Genomic DNA, 17,558 nt, shown 5'->3' with positions numbered 1-17,558 from the left:
GGTCTTTCCAAAAGTAGAGTTTGATTTGTAAACTGAACAACAAGGGTTATGCTAACGTCATCAGCGGGTTGGTTACTTCGCAGGTGGCAGACAAAGAACACACAGCTCTAGAGCATTTTTAAAACATCTCAGTCAAAGCACTGTAATTACTACACCAGTTAATTTTACGACATGCTTGACTATTGACTACGAGGCAAAAAAGCACTCTAGCAGTTGACCCTGCGAACAACAATTGTGCAATAATGAAGAACACAATCCGACCGTGTAATATGCTATATTGACTTGTAGTTATGGCCATAAGGTGACAAGTTTATGTTGTCAACAAATGGAGAATCAGCTCAAGTTATTGACTGGTCAGATAGCCAACTGTAAAAAAAGTTTATTGTATGGAGAATGATAAAAAGGAAATGGCTAGAGAGTGGAGGACTGCTAGTGGGATGGGATGTCTTGGAGGCATCTCGCACCATATTACATAGAAAGACTAGCTAGATGAGTCACCTAATGTTCATACAAAATACTTCTGAACTGATTTTTTAGACAAAATGTGTCATTTCAGCTAGAAAGTCGTTCACAAAACGCATTGCAATTCTTTCAACGATACTAAAACACTACTGAGCGCTGGGAGAGATTAAAGTCAAACATAATAAAATGTACATTAAAAAACCTAATGATCAAAAATGTTCTATTCAAAATTTTCATTAGCACTGAGTATGCTTGATTGTCAATGGCACTTCATTATTGCAAAGGTTTAAAATTAAAAACGGCATAAATAATATCATAAGTGAATACGAGCACTGATTGACATGAGTAGACAAGTGCCTGTCGATGAGATGAGTCTGAGTTTCGTCATTGCGGTTTTACCTCAGTGCAACAGGCAGTGACCAGACAGATTAACTGGACATACGATACTAAATGACACTCCCAGGAATAACCAATCGATCATTCAGATCTATCATAGACAAATTACTGGGGATTATCTCCCGTATCTTGGGATGACAACCAGAGTAAGAAGATTGAGTGAACGAATAAAACCGGATTTGCTGTCCTTAATATTCAGTCGAGATGCATTCCATTTAGCTCCTAACAGGCCAACGGCTGTGATCACATTTCCTTTGGAAAATAACCATTTCAAGATCCGTCAGCTGGGCGTGACCTCGATGCAGTAGGCGTGTCTTCTGGTCCTTGGAATATGACCAACTCACTCCTGTAAGGCAAATAAAAGAATAGATATATTGGTACTAGGCAATAGGTTGCACAAGTATGAGACAATCTATTTCACTGCTTATGCTGAATGAGAAATCATGATTTCATTTATACTTATGACAGTGTTTTCCAAAAAGGTCAGATTGAAGTCATTTCATTCCTAAATTTGCCAAAGCAGTAACAACTGCCAAACCATTAGAGATGTTAGATAACAGGCGATGTTGCACATAATTGTTTTTTTTCATCTCCTTGTTTTGCAACACAAGCATCTCCCCAAGCATTCTAGGCCATGTTTATATAATACTAGTGAATAACACTTTACTATCAGGAAATAAACATGACATATTTGAGATAACCTTAAAAATTTGTGACTCACTCTTTGTAATAAGTGGGAATAACATCCATAAAGTTAAATACATGCCAACTGGTTTTCCTCACAAAACTGAATTTTGTCGCTGAGATAAAGGTCATATAGGAAAATCGGCCCACCAAGCAGAACCTACCGTAACTTCGCTGTCTGAGCCTTGAGCGCTGCGAGTTCAAGTCGAAGACGAATATTCTCCTGTTCTAGGAAGGCGGCTCTGATGGCTATTTCATCTTCTTTTGCTCTCCGCGAGTCTCGGGATCTTTTGGCAGCTTCATTGTTTTTTCGCCTTCGTTCCCAGTATGCCTCATCCTGAATCGTTAAGGACATCAAAAATAAGCATTCCTAATTACTTCCAACCCATGACCTCCTCAATATAAACAATGATGAGCTGGCTGAACGCAGTTGCAAGAATAAGTTGTGAAAAATAAAACAACCGCAATGACGCCAATGTTATTGCCAAAATATGAAATGGCATTTGAAATGAGATAATAAAGCATGTTTTTATAATATAGTTTGATATAATGTAGATTGCAACTGTAAATATATTTCATTTTTTATTTGTACCTTAGCCCCTTCATTCAGTTGAGTTACTTGAAGTATGCAATACATCGTCTAAGTCATAATACATGGGATATGTCACAATACATTGGGTATGTTGCAATACATTTGGGTAAGTCACAATACATTGGGTATGTTGCAATACATTTGGGTATGTCACAATACATTGGGTATGTTGCAATACATTTGGGTAAGTCACAATACATTGGGTATGTTGCAATACATTTGGGTAAGTCACAATACATTGGGTATGTTGCAATACATTTGGGTATGTCACAATACATTGGATATGTTGCAATACATTTGGGTAAGTCACAATACATTGGGTATGTTGCAATACATTTGGGTATGTCACAATACATTGGATATGTCGCAATACATTTGGGTAAGTCACAATACATTGGGTATGTTGCAATACATTTGGGTATGTCACAATACATTGGGTATGTTGCAATACATTTGGGTATGTCACAATACATTGGATATGTCGCAATACATTTGGGTAAGTCACAATACATTGGGTATGTTGCAATACATTTGGGTATGTCACAATACATTGGGTATGTTGCAATACATTGGGTAAGTTGCCATACATTGCATAAATCCGCTACACTGCTAAGTCACACTAAATTGGGTACATTGCACCTGTTTGGGTAAGTCAAACTACAATGAGTATTTGACACTCCATTGGATATGTCACACTAAGCTCAGTAAGTTATGTTATGATAGGGTAAATCACTAATAAATAATAAATTACATACAGTACTCTACAGAGAGATAACTTTGAGCTCATCTTTCTCTACTTAATTATTCTTGCAGTAAGAGAAGAAGCTAGTGTCAATTTACCCTGGTTAAAGGTTGACTTGCAACAAAATTTACATTACAGTTATTTGGTATCTAAAGATTCACCATGTCTTACTCTGTTGTGTTGTAGGTGCCAAATATGTGGAAATGTGATTACAAGCTCTTAAAAGCTCAAAAATGAAAAGCCGCCGTGGATTGGAATCTCTTTATTTCGATGACGTAGTCATGAAATTTGGTTATCGTCTTGTCACGTGATGTTCTTCCGTGAATTGAAAGGGCGATAAAAAGCTCAATATAAAACTTCTCCTAGCACTAGTTTATGACAAACACTTCGGGTTTTACCAAAGACCCCGTATCAAATATATATGCTCGCTACTTTACAGTTTCGCTTCGGTTTGGTCTAATCGGTAAGTCGTAATCTGATCATGTGACCCAATACTTCGCAAATAGTTTCTGCAGCACTTTTCGATTATTACATATGACCAACAGGCTCGTCATGATTAACAGACAATGATATGTACTCCTTCAAGCTAAGGCTGAAAAATTAAACGAATTTTTAGGGAAAGTTATAAGATATCACTGCTAAAAGTGACAGCACTAAAATGACGATAAAACAGACGCGTAAGAACAATAGACATGGTTTTATTGAATGCGTGAAGTATATTTGTGAAATATTTTGACGAATAAAGTTGCATGAAAGCGTAAACAAAAACCATCTAACACAGCTACGTCACATTTGAGCCGTTTTGGAAAGAGAACCCAAACTACGGCGGTCTCGCGTGGCTGTTCGTTTTTGATCTTTTAAGAACTTGTAATCAAAATACCACATATTTTGCACCTACAACACAACAGAGTAAGACATGGTGAATCTTTTGATACCAAATAACTGTAATGTGAATTTTGTTTCAAGTCAATCTTTAAGGAAGGGCTGTCGCAATTTGAAATTAAATGGGAAACAGGCTAGAATGAGGTCTAATATATGTAACTAATAACCGTACAATAGGAAGTCTAATATGTGTAACTAATCACTGTGCAATAGGAGGTCTAATATATGTAAATAATAACTGTACAATAGGAGGTCTAATATATGTAACTAATAACTATACAATAAGAGGTCTAATATATCTAACTAATAACTGTACAATAGGAACTCACACTTGTCTTTTTTACCTTTTGGTCATCTGGTAATGTTCTCGCTCTCTTCCTAAAGCCCCGATCATTCTTAGAGTTGGGTGTACCGGGTCCACTGCTGTTATTACTTGTTGAAAGAACTGATGGAGAAGGTGAGTGGGACATTAGCCTGTGGTCTGACTGAGTGGGTAAAGTCATGCTGCGAGGCCTCATGCCTGCAGATAGATTGAAACAAGGGCCATATTTAGTACAGGCATAATAGTAAATACGATGGCTAATTTGTCTTGGACTACGTCCTTTTTTCAGTAAGAATAATCGCATAATGAATACATTAATTTTTGTAAATAAAAATATAGGATTACATTTGTAGTTTCCTCTATTAAAATTTTTCCTATCGAATTGACAAAAAAAAGTGATTGATGAATGAGACACGTAAGTAAGTTGGTTTCTATTCTAACTGACACCACTACACATATGAATGGGAGCCATCGTTACTTGCAGAGGTTCAACAATATCCCTTCACATGGCTTACATCATTTCTGTCCTTAACCCTTTCGATGCCGGATTTCCAATTTTGTAATTTAAACCAATGCTAGATTTTCAAGCAAAAATCTTATCCAAAACATTTTAAACTGGGTTAATGTCCCATACATGCTAGTAATCAGTTATAGGTTTTCTATGTGAGCTTTCAGCCCCTTTAAACTGCATGCAGGCAGAACCCATGACCACACTCTGAGGAGCACTCTTTGAGAAGCCCTTGACATTGCAACTGAATTACTGCACTCGGCATAAAAATCAACTTTTTGATTATCAAACTAAATCAGTATTGGCTCTCATTTCTGAGTCATAATTATCCACAAAGGAGATAAAACTATTTTTTGGGGTGTTCAAACTGACCTACTAGTTTTTTATAATGCTTTTGTATTTGACTTTTTAGTGAATGCAAGCAAATAAATTGACATTGTTACATGAAATTGAAAGACTGCAGTTTCTAGACTGTGATGCTAGACTGATTTTACAAATACTATTCTGTATGTTTACAATATCTAATTTCGATGATTTGAGGTCAGTTGCGTTTGGCAAAAGGTGAACAACTCTGATTTTTTGCACAAATTGCACCAGGCATCAAAAGAGATTGATATGTACACGAAGCACCTGTCAAGTACCTGTCATGTCATGCAGTTCGCTGTTGCTTGAATGAGCTGGAGTCAGAGATCGTCTACTGTCGTTGGTCTGTAGGCTTTCATCAGAGGAGTGAAGTGATGGGCCGGCACTACTACTAGTGCCTGGTGTATTACTGGTGGCATTGCTACTGCCGCCATTACTTGTGTTCTCACCGAGCGAGCCAACACTTCCTGAATGTTTGTCATCATCTGCTGCAAAAAGAGGGTATTGTGGGTGAGGGGCCACGCTTTGAGAAATAGGCAGCGCGTGTGTTGCTAACTAAGCAGATAGAACTCGTCAGCATGTATGTTGTACAAGAGAATGAGGAACACTTCTGCGGGTTTGTCAATTTTCAGAATGAAGCCTTTGTATTTTTAGGCATGCAAATATCGCTGTTAAAATGTGATTCTTAGAATGCCGCCACCCAAGTCAGCCTCTCAGGTTCTCAGTACCATGTTGGTAATGCAATGTATTACGTTCTCTGTGTGAAAAAATATTGTATTTCTGCTGTATGCTTGAAAATTTTTTGTCACAGTTTGTCTTGATTGGTGTCTCAAGATGATCAGCATCAAAATGTCTTTAGGAAGCGATTGCAGCTTCAACAAAGGTATTACATAATCTACCCTAGAATTTTCTCTGAAGACTCCCGATGTTTTAGAACTATTTTCTCGCAAGTTGTCAAGAATACAAACAGTACACTAGCATCACTCACATAATAAACCTCCTGAAATGCATACATTTTTACGGAAACGATTTCAACCCACCAGTTTAAAACGTTTTTAGCAAACTATCACAAGCACTATAAAATATTTATATAATTTGTTCTAGAACTTTCTTTGAACAATGGAAACAGCTAAAACAACACTGCCTAGCTATTGATAAGAAACACATCTAGCAGACACATAGACAGTTTAGCAACAAATGGTGACATACAATAGCTGAGAAAATCCATTTTTTTCACACTCTTATGGGCTGATGATGTAAATGATTTCCCACAGTTGATTGAGCTCATGATAATCTCGCTAATGCCTAAACTTGAATAACTCGTTTTTGGAATGGAGTACTAGTTTTCTTGTTCAGATTTTGGGCTTGAAAAATTTCTCAATATCAAACAGAGAACTAAACCAGTTATCTAAGTAGAAATTAGGAAGAGTATAGAAAGTCTAACAGCTTACTTGAATGGCAAGTTTTTGGACGAGCCACATATTAGCACACAGAAGCTATAAGTCGAGACTATGAATCGAGGCTATGAATTGAGGCTAAAAGTTGTAGCTATGAATCGAGGCTGCGAGTTGTAGCTGCGAGTTGTAGCTGCGAGTTGTAGCTGCGAGTTGTAGCTGCGAGTTGTAGCTGCGAGTTGTAGCTGCGAGTTGTAGCTGCGAGTTGTAGCTGCGAGTTGTAGCTGCGAGTTGTAGCTGCGAGTTGTAGCTGCGAGTTGTAGCTGCGAGTTGTAGCTGCGAGTTGTAGCTGCGAGTTGTAGCTGCGAGTTGTAGCTGCGAGTTGTACCGAGTAGACTGCATGTTTACTCCAAACCTATTGTTTCGTCTCTCGTCATTAAATCAAGGTCATTATGATGCATTGTGGTTTTTCTTAATTGTTTACTCGAGAGAGTAGAGAATAAGTAGCTTACTTCGTACATGAGATGCAGCAGCCATCTTGCCTTATGCCGGCGCGTCTTAACACCTTTCCTCTGAAACTCTGAGGGAATAATTGCTAGCTCTGGTCATACCCAAAGACAAGCAATATCACAATGCAATGCTGTCAAAAACTCCAACAACAACAAAATCGATCGTATGATCATGGAAGCGTTGATGTTAACTAACAACAGGTAGAAAGGCTTTAAGCGGCAGTTACTTGAGCGGAGAAAGCCAGAAGTTTAAAGGAGATTTTGAAGTGTTTCTGTCATAATCTGTAACTACCCTAATCAGTCCAGCCTTTGTTCTGACTGATAGACAAAAGACCATCCTCCATCTTAATATCCGACTTGACTCAGTCAACTCACAGACATTAATCAAGTCCACAACTGAATCAGAAAGCTAAAGGAGAGCCTTGGACAAGTCAACAATAGCTTATATCTATGAGGAAGGAGAGCCTTGGACAAGTCAACAATGGCTTATATCTATGAGGGCCAATCTAACTTTTTTGAAGAATGTACAAATAAAACTAGCAAAAGAGATAAAATAGTCTTATCTGTACATTTTGACAACAGTTATTGTTTATGCCTTTAAAAATCATATGTAAAATAATGGTGAAGTTTTCTTACGGTGCCACTAAATAGCGTACTGCTGTTCATGAACATCTGGTCGGTAATTTAGGTATTTGCTTCCCAGAGACATGAGGTCTTCTTCAAAAGCGATTAACTTAATTTAAACACTTACATAGTGAGGATTGCGTCTCTCTGTGTGTGTTGGTACCATTAACTGGTGCGAGAGGCAGCTTCACCTCGCCGCTGCCTGTTGGGATGCTGTTGCTGCTCGGAGAGTTCAACGTATGATCTTCATCTATTTGTGATAATGAGAAGGATTCTGTTGCGGATGAGGAATTTCCATTGGTATGAGCTGAGATTGTAGAGTGGGTTCCGTTGGTTACGGTTGCTGCGGGCTGGCGTCTTGCACCCTTCTTAGATTCTTCAGCAGCCTTTTGACTAAGCACCTTTGAAGTACCAGAATAGAGTCTTACACAAATGCTCATACACTAATCTAGAGATCCTCCTCGGTATTGCAGCCTTGGAGTTGTCTCAAGGTTTGCAGCCTTGGAGTTGTCTCAAGGTTCTGCAGAAGTTGTCTGCCAGCTGGCTATTTGCTGTAATGAGGTATATCAAATTAGCTGACCACAGATAGACTTTGTTTGTTCCCACTAGTAACCTATCTGCCATTAGAGCTTTTTTGCGGACAAAGAAATGGCTATTAAACCAACTATAAGAGAACTGCAGTTTCCTATCTCACACTTACGTGTCAATCATATGGTAGACCATAGCTCGGACTCAGCATCTATATGAGCATACAAATCCCTCAATATTTATTTCTCGCAAATCAACCAAATCTTAATCAAAGGTTAATTCAGCAGTGAATAGCAAGAGTAAATAGCATAATAAAATATTTGTATTTGCTGAGACAACTTTGTATACTTACAAATTTTCAGAATTTAACAAGATTTTGGGAAATGGCTAGCATATTCTAAAATTCACTGTGCGTTTCTCACATTATAATGTTATGTATCATATGCTTTTACGCTGATAGGACAATGGCCTAGTCAAGATATGGTAAAGAAAAGGAAAAGAACTGCTCTGCAGGTGGACTACCACGAGGCTCAAAAGAGACTAAGGACCTAAGGCCATTCTTGTGAGGACACTGCACTCTCTTAGCAAAATATATGAGCGTTAAGCAGACAAGAACTAGCCTGTGATTACAGCAAATGAAGATTTCTCTAGGTTGGCTGACCTGGATGTCAAAGGGTCATTGAACAGCAGATTATAGGGTCAGGTGATTATATAACCACCTGAACAATGGTCAATGACTTATAGTTCTACCTGCTGTTTGTATGCGCTGAACATTTCTTCGTGATTCTTTAAGGCCTCTGCCAACACACTCGGGTCTGGAATGTTATTGAGATTGCCTGCACTCGCGAAATTTGGCATAGGGGGAAATGGCCGAACTCCTGGCCCCATTACCGGCATTTCTGGCTTTGCGAATGACTGTTTGCTTCCGTATGTGGGTTTGATCGATGATAGAACTGGTGCTTGGGTAGGAGGCACCTTAACAGAAGCCGATAGCATTTTTCTGGCTACCTCCTGTTGGTGCATCATGGCCGCCATTGGATTTGGCCACATTGGTCCCGCAAATCCAGGAGGAAAATAGTTCGGAAAAACTGGTGGTTGATAAAGCATGCCCATACCGGCTACAGATGAGGATGGCTGAGGTAGAAATGTGCTAATGTTTGGCATTGGCAAGGATATTGCAGGAAGCCTTGGCTGACTAGGGTAAATCTCCGACTCATTCTCTCGCACTGTCGCTGGCTCTATCGGCCTCGAGTCCTCGATGGCATCATTCGAGCAGTCTATGGCGCTGTCATTGCTGACTTTACGAATAGATGACTCATCAGAACTTTCGAGGACACGCTGTCGTACTTTGGTAGAAAAATCTATTGGCTGGTCTTGTACGAGTACATCTTCCGACGTAAGGCTAGGAGGTTCGGCCTTTATTATTGGACTCATCGATGACGTTCTGTCATTGATAGAAACGTTTCTCATCGCTGCCTCCATGCGCCCTGTAAAGAGTCAAATAAGCTTTAAAGCAATGTCCAAAGCTGAGTGATCACAAGGCAGCCATGAGTTGAAAAGACCAAATTTGACAGCAAAAAGAAAGGAAACATAAACTGATGCAGGAACAAGAGTTTGGGAGCTGTTGCAAGGCATCTATTGCGTAAACAACTCAGCGTGCTAAATGGTAGGAAAATAGCAGCGAGTGAGTGTTGACATTCTAAGGCTATAAACCGTATTTCTAGTGATCAATTGCGCAATACTGCTCAGATAGATCACCTCTGATTCTCCAGTTAACGGCTGCAATTTCATACGGAAATCAAAAACATTAGCTTGAGGTAAGAAAATTTTTGGCAAGTGGAAAGTTGGCTGGTGCATGTTTCTATATAATTGTAGCGTGAACACACCGCGCCACTGCTTCTCATTCCTATTCAATGCTGCGGTTCACCCGTGACCAATAACAATTTTGTTAGAGCGGTTTGTTTACCACAAGTTTTTGAGACCAGTTGAGAACAAAGAAACCACAAAAATAATACACTCGAGTCTGGCGATTGCAGAGGCCAGTTATAAGCGCAGCCGGTCAGACCTATCGCGATGCTGCGTAGATATCATATTCAGATAATGAGCTAATGACCCTCTGCCAGCCCTCTGACTGCGCGTAACACCTCTATAAGCCTCTCTCTACGGCCACAACAAACTTATTATATGTCATCTATTGCTCATGAATTTGATTATTTCAGTTAGTCTCAGAAATAAGTTATCGCTCTGGCAGTATTTATGCAAGAAAAATTCACCTTGCCACCGGCATCAGAACCTCCACTAGCAATGCAAAGTTTTTTGTATCGTTAAATTTACTTTAACACTTTAGAGATCTATAGTGTTTCTTTCATTGTTCAACTCAACAACAAACAGAAATAATGTAGTCAACACATACCCTAATTTCCTTGAAGAAATAATTGATAAGGGGTTGTTAGATAAGTCACCCTTATGCGCTTGACAAATTGCCAATGAAGAGATAAGAAGAACTCTGGTTGAGGAGGGTGAGGTGAGGTCATTGGGTCACTTAAAGTTTGACTGGAGAGAAAAGCGTGCGGAGCGTGACATAACAGCGTGGCAACACCATCTCATGCCTCTCGCCTAACTTGCTGTTTTTAATGAAAAGAGCGCTGGTATCCTACCACTGCTTGCTCCCTACCGCAGAGTGTGTTGTAAGAAATGCAAATTTATTGGGAAGACTAAGAAGTGATATTGAAAGATGAAGATTAAAATCTCTGATGAAAGATGTGGCTAAGATAGGAGGGAGTTGGCAGGTAAAGCAAGTGCTCACCCCGCTTTAGTGTGTAGAATTACATGGGCCTACGAACAATGCCACCCTCTTCTTCCCAGTTGTCTAAGAGTGTTTTGAGGTCTGCGGTTAGCGAGAGAGTTAGGTAAATACTCCCAAGGGCCGTAGCTAGCTATACGACCATCTGACCCCGACATTCATATTTGCTAACACTAACTGCGTATATATAAGTTATTTAAAGTAACAAAAGTCAGGAATGCTACATTGACTATAATTTGCACCTTCTTGGTGTAATGTTAAAAATTTGTGTGAGCCACGGTAGAGGAGGGGTCGTACAGCAAGCAAATGAGACACCCTTTCTATTGAAACGGAAAGCAATAGCTGTAGTTCATGTAACCGCAGTGCCGGGTTGTAAAGGGACTTACGATACAAGCCCCACTTGAGTGATTATGACAGATGTTGCCTAAGCTAACAACCGTCAGTGAAGCGGCTCTGCTAATTGACAGAACCTCTCTCCTTTTTCTAATAGAAAAGCCACAATCTGACCACGGAAGGCAGATGCATAGAATAGCTAGTGTCTAAAAACCAAATAAGATTATAGGCCAAAGCCAGTGTGGTTTGCCCCTAGTCATCTCCCTGAACAATGGCACCAGCGACTCAAAGCTCCAGTCATGAAAGTCTTGCATTGCCGACTAAAAAAGCAATTATTAGACAAAAAAGAATGTGTGACCGAATTTGATTTACAACGCTATTGGCTCTTGTTTAGCTATTTAGCTTATGAGAACGTCTCTTGACAGCGGAAAGGAAGTCTCAAAACAATGGTAGACACAAGTGGGTCTACTCTCCCGTCTCTTCCCTCTCTCATACATAATTAGGTATGTATAGTCTTTTCAAAATTTTATATTTGTTCTCTCCACCATTAGATGAACTGGCTAGAAGTTGCTGGTAAATAATTCATAAATCCAAAATCTGCTATAACTGGTTGACTCCTGCAGATACAGAGAAGACAAACAGACCATATGCAGATTAACCTTGACCTGCGCCCACATCTACCTATGAGTTTATCGACATACAATCTAAGGGTTTGAATAGATATTTGTCGTGACTTACAAAGTAACTTCTAACATACGACTCCTGGACTTAACAAGTTTTGCAAATGAAAATAAAAGTTGAAAAAACTAACAATAAAGCATAAAAATAATAAACTTACACCTAGCGTAAGTCTAGTGCAAGTCTAATGTAAGTATAGTGTAAGTCTAGTGTAAGTCTAGTGTAAGTTATTTTAATCGCTATACAACTGAACTCAAGTATTTTCAAGTCTAAAAATTGGTTCATACATTTTTAATTTCAGATAACATTTAAAACCAATTATTAATATTATTAATTTAACTTTTACATATAATGTAGGTTTTAATATCGGTATTTTGTATACTTTTATATCATGTGGTTGTTTTAAAGTTACATGTAATCATTTGAAAATGCATCATTTTTTATTGGGTTCTGGAAAAAGCTGAACACAATATCAAATATTTTCATGAGAATATTGGCTCCAACAGAATGACAACTTGGACGCACGAAGTAAAAATCGGAACGAATTAACTTTCTATGCAGAAGTTTGACTTCGTATAATAAGTAACAATTAATACAACATTAGTTTTATAATTCATTTTTAAAACTGACAGAGACTGACATGTACTTTAGTGACACATCAACATACATAAGCTTTGTATAGCCTTTAGTAAACCTTGTCATTTACTCTAGTTTGTTTTCAAGCAATTCCGGAGCGTCAAGCTTTTAATTGCAAAAATTCTATGTTTCGCGATTAAAACTTTTATAACAAATATTTTTACCAACACCATTTTGCATAAAGTTACCTTTGAATTATTTTGTACTAAGAATTACAGATACTTCTGGTAATTGTATACAGCATTAAAGCAGATACATTATATAAAACGTCAAATGACTAAATTTAAACTCAAAATTTAATGTAATATAAAAAACTAATTTAATCAATAAAAAAGAGATTTTATTGTTACTTCCTGATCACAAAGATAAACTTACATGTACGTTTTCCTAGACAGAACTAGCTCAAGCCTATTGAAATCCCAAACGTTATGCTTGCTGTTATGCAATACACAACACCAGTGGCTATTACATAATTAGTGAGAGTAAATTCACTTTTGGACATTTAATTACATAACACAAAAAAACAAAAGCTCCCACATGACATAAAGAGTATACTATCTGTATCCCAGTACTAATAGTCTATAATACAATGCTCGATTGAGTTATATGAGATTAATATATTATATTGTATATATTATGCTATGAGATTATGTTGTTACTTTACTGTGTAAGGACGTGTATGGCAACCTAAGGTCAGCAGTGCATGACTTCTGAACTAAATAGGTTGCATAACTTACTATAACTTACTATAACTTACCTTCGGTCAAGTCTAAACTAAGTTTACTTGTATCATTTTTACAGTTTTTACGATTTTGTTTCCTTACTTTTTGAGTTCTACCAGTTTTTATTTGCACAAACTGGCATATTTCGAGAAACAGCCAATGCCATATGTTGGAAATTACTTTATATTTTGGGTAAAATATCTGCTAAAGCAAGAAAAATCGTAGGATATGTTGAGGTAATTGTAAGAAGACTTGATCCCCTCCTTATATGTTCATAAAGACATGTTTACTGATTTACAAGTGCGCACAGAATAGTCTCCAACAGCTCTTTTTCTTCGAGCAGCAGAAGCAACAAAATTATTGGTTAGGCAGCGGTTTTAGACAATGGTGACACAAATTAATACCGGCAGCATTTTGCACTGATCCGCTTAGTGTACTCCGCTTTAGAAATGTTTGTGATGTGTGAAGACAAATTCCTGAGGGTACACTAATTCCAACTATCGTCTGCGAAGTAATCTAATCTTATATCAACTGATCAACTCTCAGTAATTACACTGCACTTTAGCAGTCCAGCCGTGGTGAGGCAGTACCGATTACATGTATTTACAAACAGCAACGAAATGTACAGCTTATTGAAAAGGTTTTTATGAAGGGGTGAATATAGAGTTCACCTTCACTTTTCCCTAGCGGCAGCTACGAGTTCAGCTAACGAGTCCAGCTAACAGACCAGACTGAGAAACGCACATTAACTAAAGCTATATGAAATTGATGTAACATACATGTGCATAAGGTGAGTGATTATACACGCCTTATGAGACTTATAAACACAGTTTATACAAACATTTTCATTTTATATAAATATTTATTAAAAATAATTTTCATGAAAACACAAACTAGAGATACGAAACCAGCAAGAATTCAGCGTTGTGACAATAACGGCGCCGAGACAGTAATAGCTCTGAGATGATAGCATCGTCGCCATGATAAACAGCGTTGAGATGGTAACCGCGTTACGATGGTAATATTGTTGTAATGGTAATAGTGTTGAGATGGTAACAGCATTGCTGTTCACAATAAATGTAATAAAAACTTCAAAACAACTTCATATTTAAATAAAAATATTTACTGTTACGGCAAACTTATAAATAGTGATATGTGGAAAACTGCTATAAAGTATCACGCGATGAATACCAGCAAGTATAGTTATGAATATTAATATTTGTTGGAAGCTAGCAGAGGTTTTCTTGGTTTAACAACGAAGCAATATCACACTACACGCTAGTCTCTGTATGATTAGCAGCAGAAACGGCAGCGGAAGCTACAGCAGTAGTTGAGGTGGGTATTTTCTTAAACATTTATGAGATGTTTGACCACTCGCTTCAATGGTGTCCATTTTTTTAATGGATTGCCCGACAAAACCAAGCCTAGCAAACTAATGCATTTTAAACCCGCAAAGTAAACCATGACTTTTCTTGTTTAGTTATGCCAATATGGTATAAGAAGCAGGTAGGTCAATAGAGAGAGTTTATGGAAAAGAAGTTTACCAGCTGACATCTGAATGACCTTAGTGATAATGTCAAGCCAGTCATCAAGGGCTCACTCACCTTTACATCAGAAATAAGTAGGCCAGAGTTATGAAGCCTAAATACTACATGTCTAGGTGAGGCTCTGCTGATGCAGATTTAGGTCATCTGTTACTAGGTCATCTGCCCTAGTCACAGTTACTGTACATGACTTTGCACCAGAACTCCAAGCAATTAGCGATAAAATTGTGAAATGAATTTTTTGTGGGGATCAATGGCGTATCAGACCACAAATATATTTATCTTCAACGCAGTGCTGGTAGTTATATAAGAGTGAGGCAGACCGCGCCTCAGATCTGTCAAGATGACGATCTGCTCTAAGTACCATCAGCTGATGGTATTGGTTTACCAGAGGGTTGCGTAACCTAAACACCAGACCTGGGATCGCGCTTCACGCTCTACACATTCCTATGGTTAGCCCATACCTTCTGCATCGAACACAGCCACAGAGAGTTTCTCCTTCAGATGACTGAGAGCAGCCTTTACCAGCAGCCTTTAGCAGAAGATCTTAGTTACGAGCCAGTTAGACAGATTGAACTGCACAACTACAGTAGGCTCCTCCGCAACTACAGTAGCCTCCTCCACAACTACAGTAGCCTCCTCCACAACTACAGTAGCCTCCTCCACAACTACAGTAGCCTCCTCCACAACTACAGTAGCCTCCTCCACAACAAATATTCTTCAAATGATTGTTGCTTTTTTAGATGAAAACTTTCAGGGCGACTTTCATGCAAATGGAGAAAAATTGGATTAACTATTTCGTAATTTAGAGCTAGTTGCCATAAAAAGGCCCGCTCAGTTCTGAGGTTAAGTAAACTCCAAGGCTATACTAAATTATAGTTACCCTAGTTATTTTCATGTCCAACAGCTTCATTTTTGAGAATATTTCAATTTACCGTAATAAAAGAAATATGTTTTTTGTGGTTTGTGCTTTAAACCAAATAAATCATATTATATTTAATAATACAATGATGTTATCAATAGAATACATTGTGTTATATTATATTATTATATTAAACGATAAGAATGTCCGCAGAAGCAACTACAACGAATGATCTTTAATCCTATTCGGTTTGCGCTTGTATATGCTGAAGTCTATGAATACAAGCAACTCTACTTGTCAAATAGAACTGACCTTGAGAGACTTAACATCAGGGGAGTCTCCAATCTATGTTTGTTATATAGTGCTGTGATCAATCAAAGGAGGCTTCATTTATCAAAAGGAAAGGCAGGAACTAAACGAGAGTTTTACCAGTATAAAATTCTTGTCTGACCAAAACAATTGTAAGAATTGCCTTTTGAGTTTATAACTCAGCGACCCACAAATGCTAGATATCTGATCGGCTCACAATAGCGGAGGTCACCATAATTTTATGACAAGGAGACCTTTTTATTAGTGTAAACAAAACTTAATTTACTTGCAACTTCTTTCCATAAGCAGAATAAAATTTGGAATTATTCATGTCAATTATTATGTTCTGTTGTGTCAATATAATAAATATATCACTGACAATAAGTTTATATATTTATATATAATCTTTGTATTTATTATAAAAATTACTATCCCATTTATTCCAACGCAAAATGTACCCAAAATTGCAGAAAAAGCACCGCTGATTGAAATGATCTCCCCGTGTTTCCTTGACTAGGGCGTGGTAGCTTATATTATATAGTGACAGCGGGTCTGAGGGCGAGAATAGCAATGCTGACAAGCTACCACACAAGACCAGCTTAAAGAAGCTAGACTCTCTGTTGGATATCTGTTTTGCATTTCTCAAGCTGCAAATGTTAACCTGAAGTACTCAGAGCCCTAGGGAGCGGAATACACGACAATCCTAACCTTCAATAAAAACAGCCCTGACAGGGGATGAGCCAGACAATTGAAATTTTCTGTTAATTTTAGATGGTGAATGTTTGAACCCGGTACGGCAGCAGCTGTCCCAGTATGAATCATAGTGCGTATATACTGGGGTAACGGGCCATGGTGTTTACACATAACTGAATACATCGTGAAAGATGATAGCATTATTGTGTCCTGAGTGTAGTTGCAATAAACCTTCTAGTAAACAGAAAATTTATCCTTTCCCACAAATTCAATCTCAATCAGTAGGATTAACATACAGAGGTACCAACAAAATTATACAAGTAAATAAGATAGGCTTTATTTGAAGGTAATATTGTGACAGGCATAGGATAATATGTTAATTTTATAGATTAGAGTCGTGTCGCAATATCACTACATACTGACAATTGTGTGTCTAACTTCGTTTGCCTGATTAGTTGTGATAACTTTAGCTTTTCATAGTGGTGAAAATACACATATGAGAATAACATGAAATCTTTATCCACACGCGATGTGCACATTTAATACAGCGGTAATCGTTGTTACAGCTGAAAAGTGATCAAAAAGAGTGTCTTTTTAATGTTTTTATAGTATACAACTACATATAGTCTCAATATGCAATACATTACCAGTTATATGTTGATGTCTTATTCACAAAGTTGACAAGATTTGGTTTTAATCCTCTCTCCATATAAAATTTTAACAATGGTTCCGTTCATTTCTAGATGGCAATAAAGTCCATGATTAGTGCGTGCCTTCTCTTACTATGAGCAACAAATTCAGATAAACAAATCATATTGTCTTTGGATCACATAAACAAAGTCTACGCGTATGATACAATATCTTCTTCTGTCCAATCAGAAGACGACTTGCGTTATATCAGCGCAGAGTCCTCATAAGTGATGTGTAATCTCCTAGGTTATAGAAGCTTCGAGGTAGAATATATCCAATTCG

The 17,558-nt window shown here is 37.9% G+C and overlaps 1 protein-coding gene across 3 annotated transcripts; it reads right to left on the bottom strand.

Annotated features, from left to right (window-relative positions):
- Positions 1-359: 359 nt before the first annotated feature.
- On the bottom strand, positions 360-17,381 carry LOC137399689 (uncharacterized). Of its 3 annotated transcripts, none has more exons than XM_068085883.1 (7): positions 17,234-17,381; positions 8,757-9,493; positions 7,606-7,879; positions 5,230-5,439; positions 4,088-4,278; positions 1,707-1,879; positions 360-1,204 (listed from the first exon to the last, which is right to left on the bottom strand). In XM_068085883.1, the coding sequence occupies exons 2-7, from the start codon at positions 9,486-9,488 to the stop codon at positions 1,129-1,131; spliced, it is 1,656 nt and encodes a 551-aa protein (XP_067941984.1). In that variant the 5' UTR covers positions 9,489-9,493; positions 17,234-17,381; the 3' UTR covers positions 360-1,128. The 3 variants fall into 3 exon arrangements, with proteins under 3 accessions (XP_067941984.1, XP_067941987.1, XP_067941985.1); XM_068085886.1 differs by having other exon boundaries at positions 4,103-4,278; XM_068085884.1 differs by having other exon boundaries at positions 5,230-5,436.
- Positions 17,382-17,558: the final 177 nt, after the last annotated feature.

Source organism: Watersipora subatra, chromosome 7 (genome assembly GCF_963576615.1).
Source record: "Watersipora subatra chromosome 7, tzWatSuba1.1, whole genome shotgun sequence".
Lineage (NCBI taxonomy): Eukaryota > Metazoa > Bryozoa > Gymnolaemata > Cheilostomatida > Watersiporidae > Watersipora > Watersipora subatra.
This window is presented reverse-complemented; position numbering and strand designations above follow the sequence as displayed.

Bases quoted from the DNA above. Each gene is read 5' to 3' on its own strand.
- LOC137399689 (XM_068085883.1), bottom strand. From the start codon at position 9,488: ATGGAGGCAGCGATGAGAAACGTTTCTATCAATGACAGAACGTCATCG. The intron at 7,880-8,756 runs GTAGAACTATAA...GGTACTTCAAAG, and splicing joins TCAGCGCATACAAACAGCAG to GTGCTTAGTCAAAAGGCTGC. The intron at 5,440-7,605 runs GTAAGTGTTTAA...CTCTTTTTGCAG, and splicing joins AGAGACGCAATCCTCACTAT to CAGATGATGACAAACATTCA.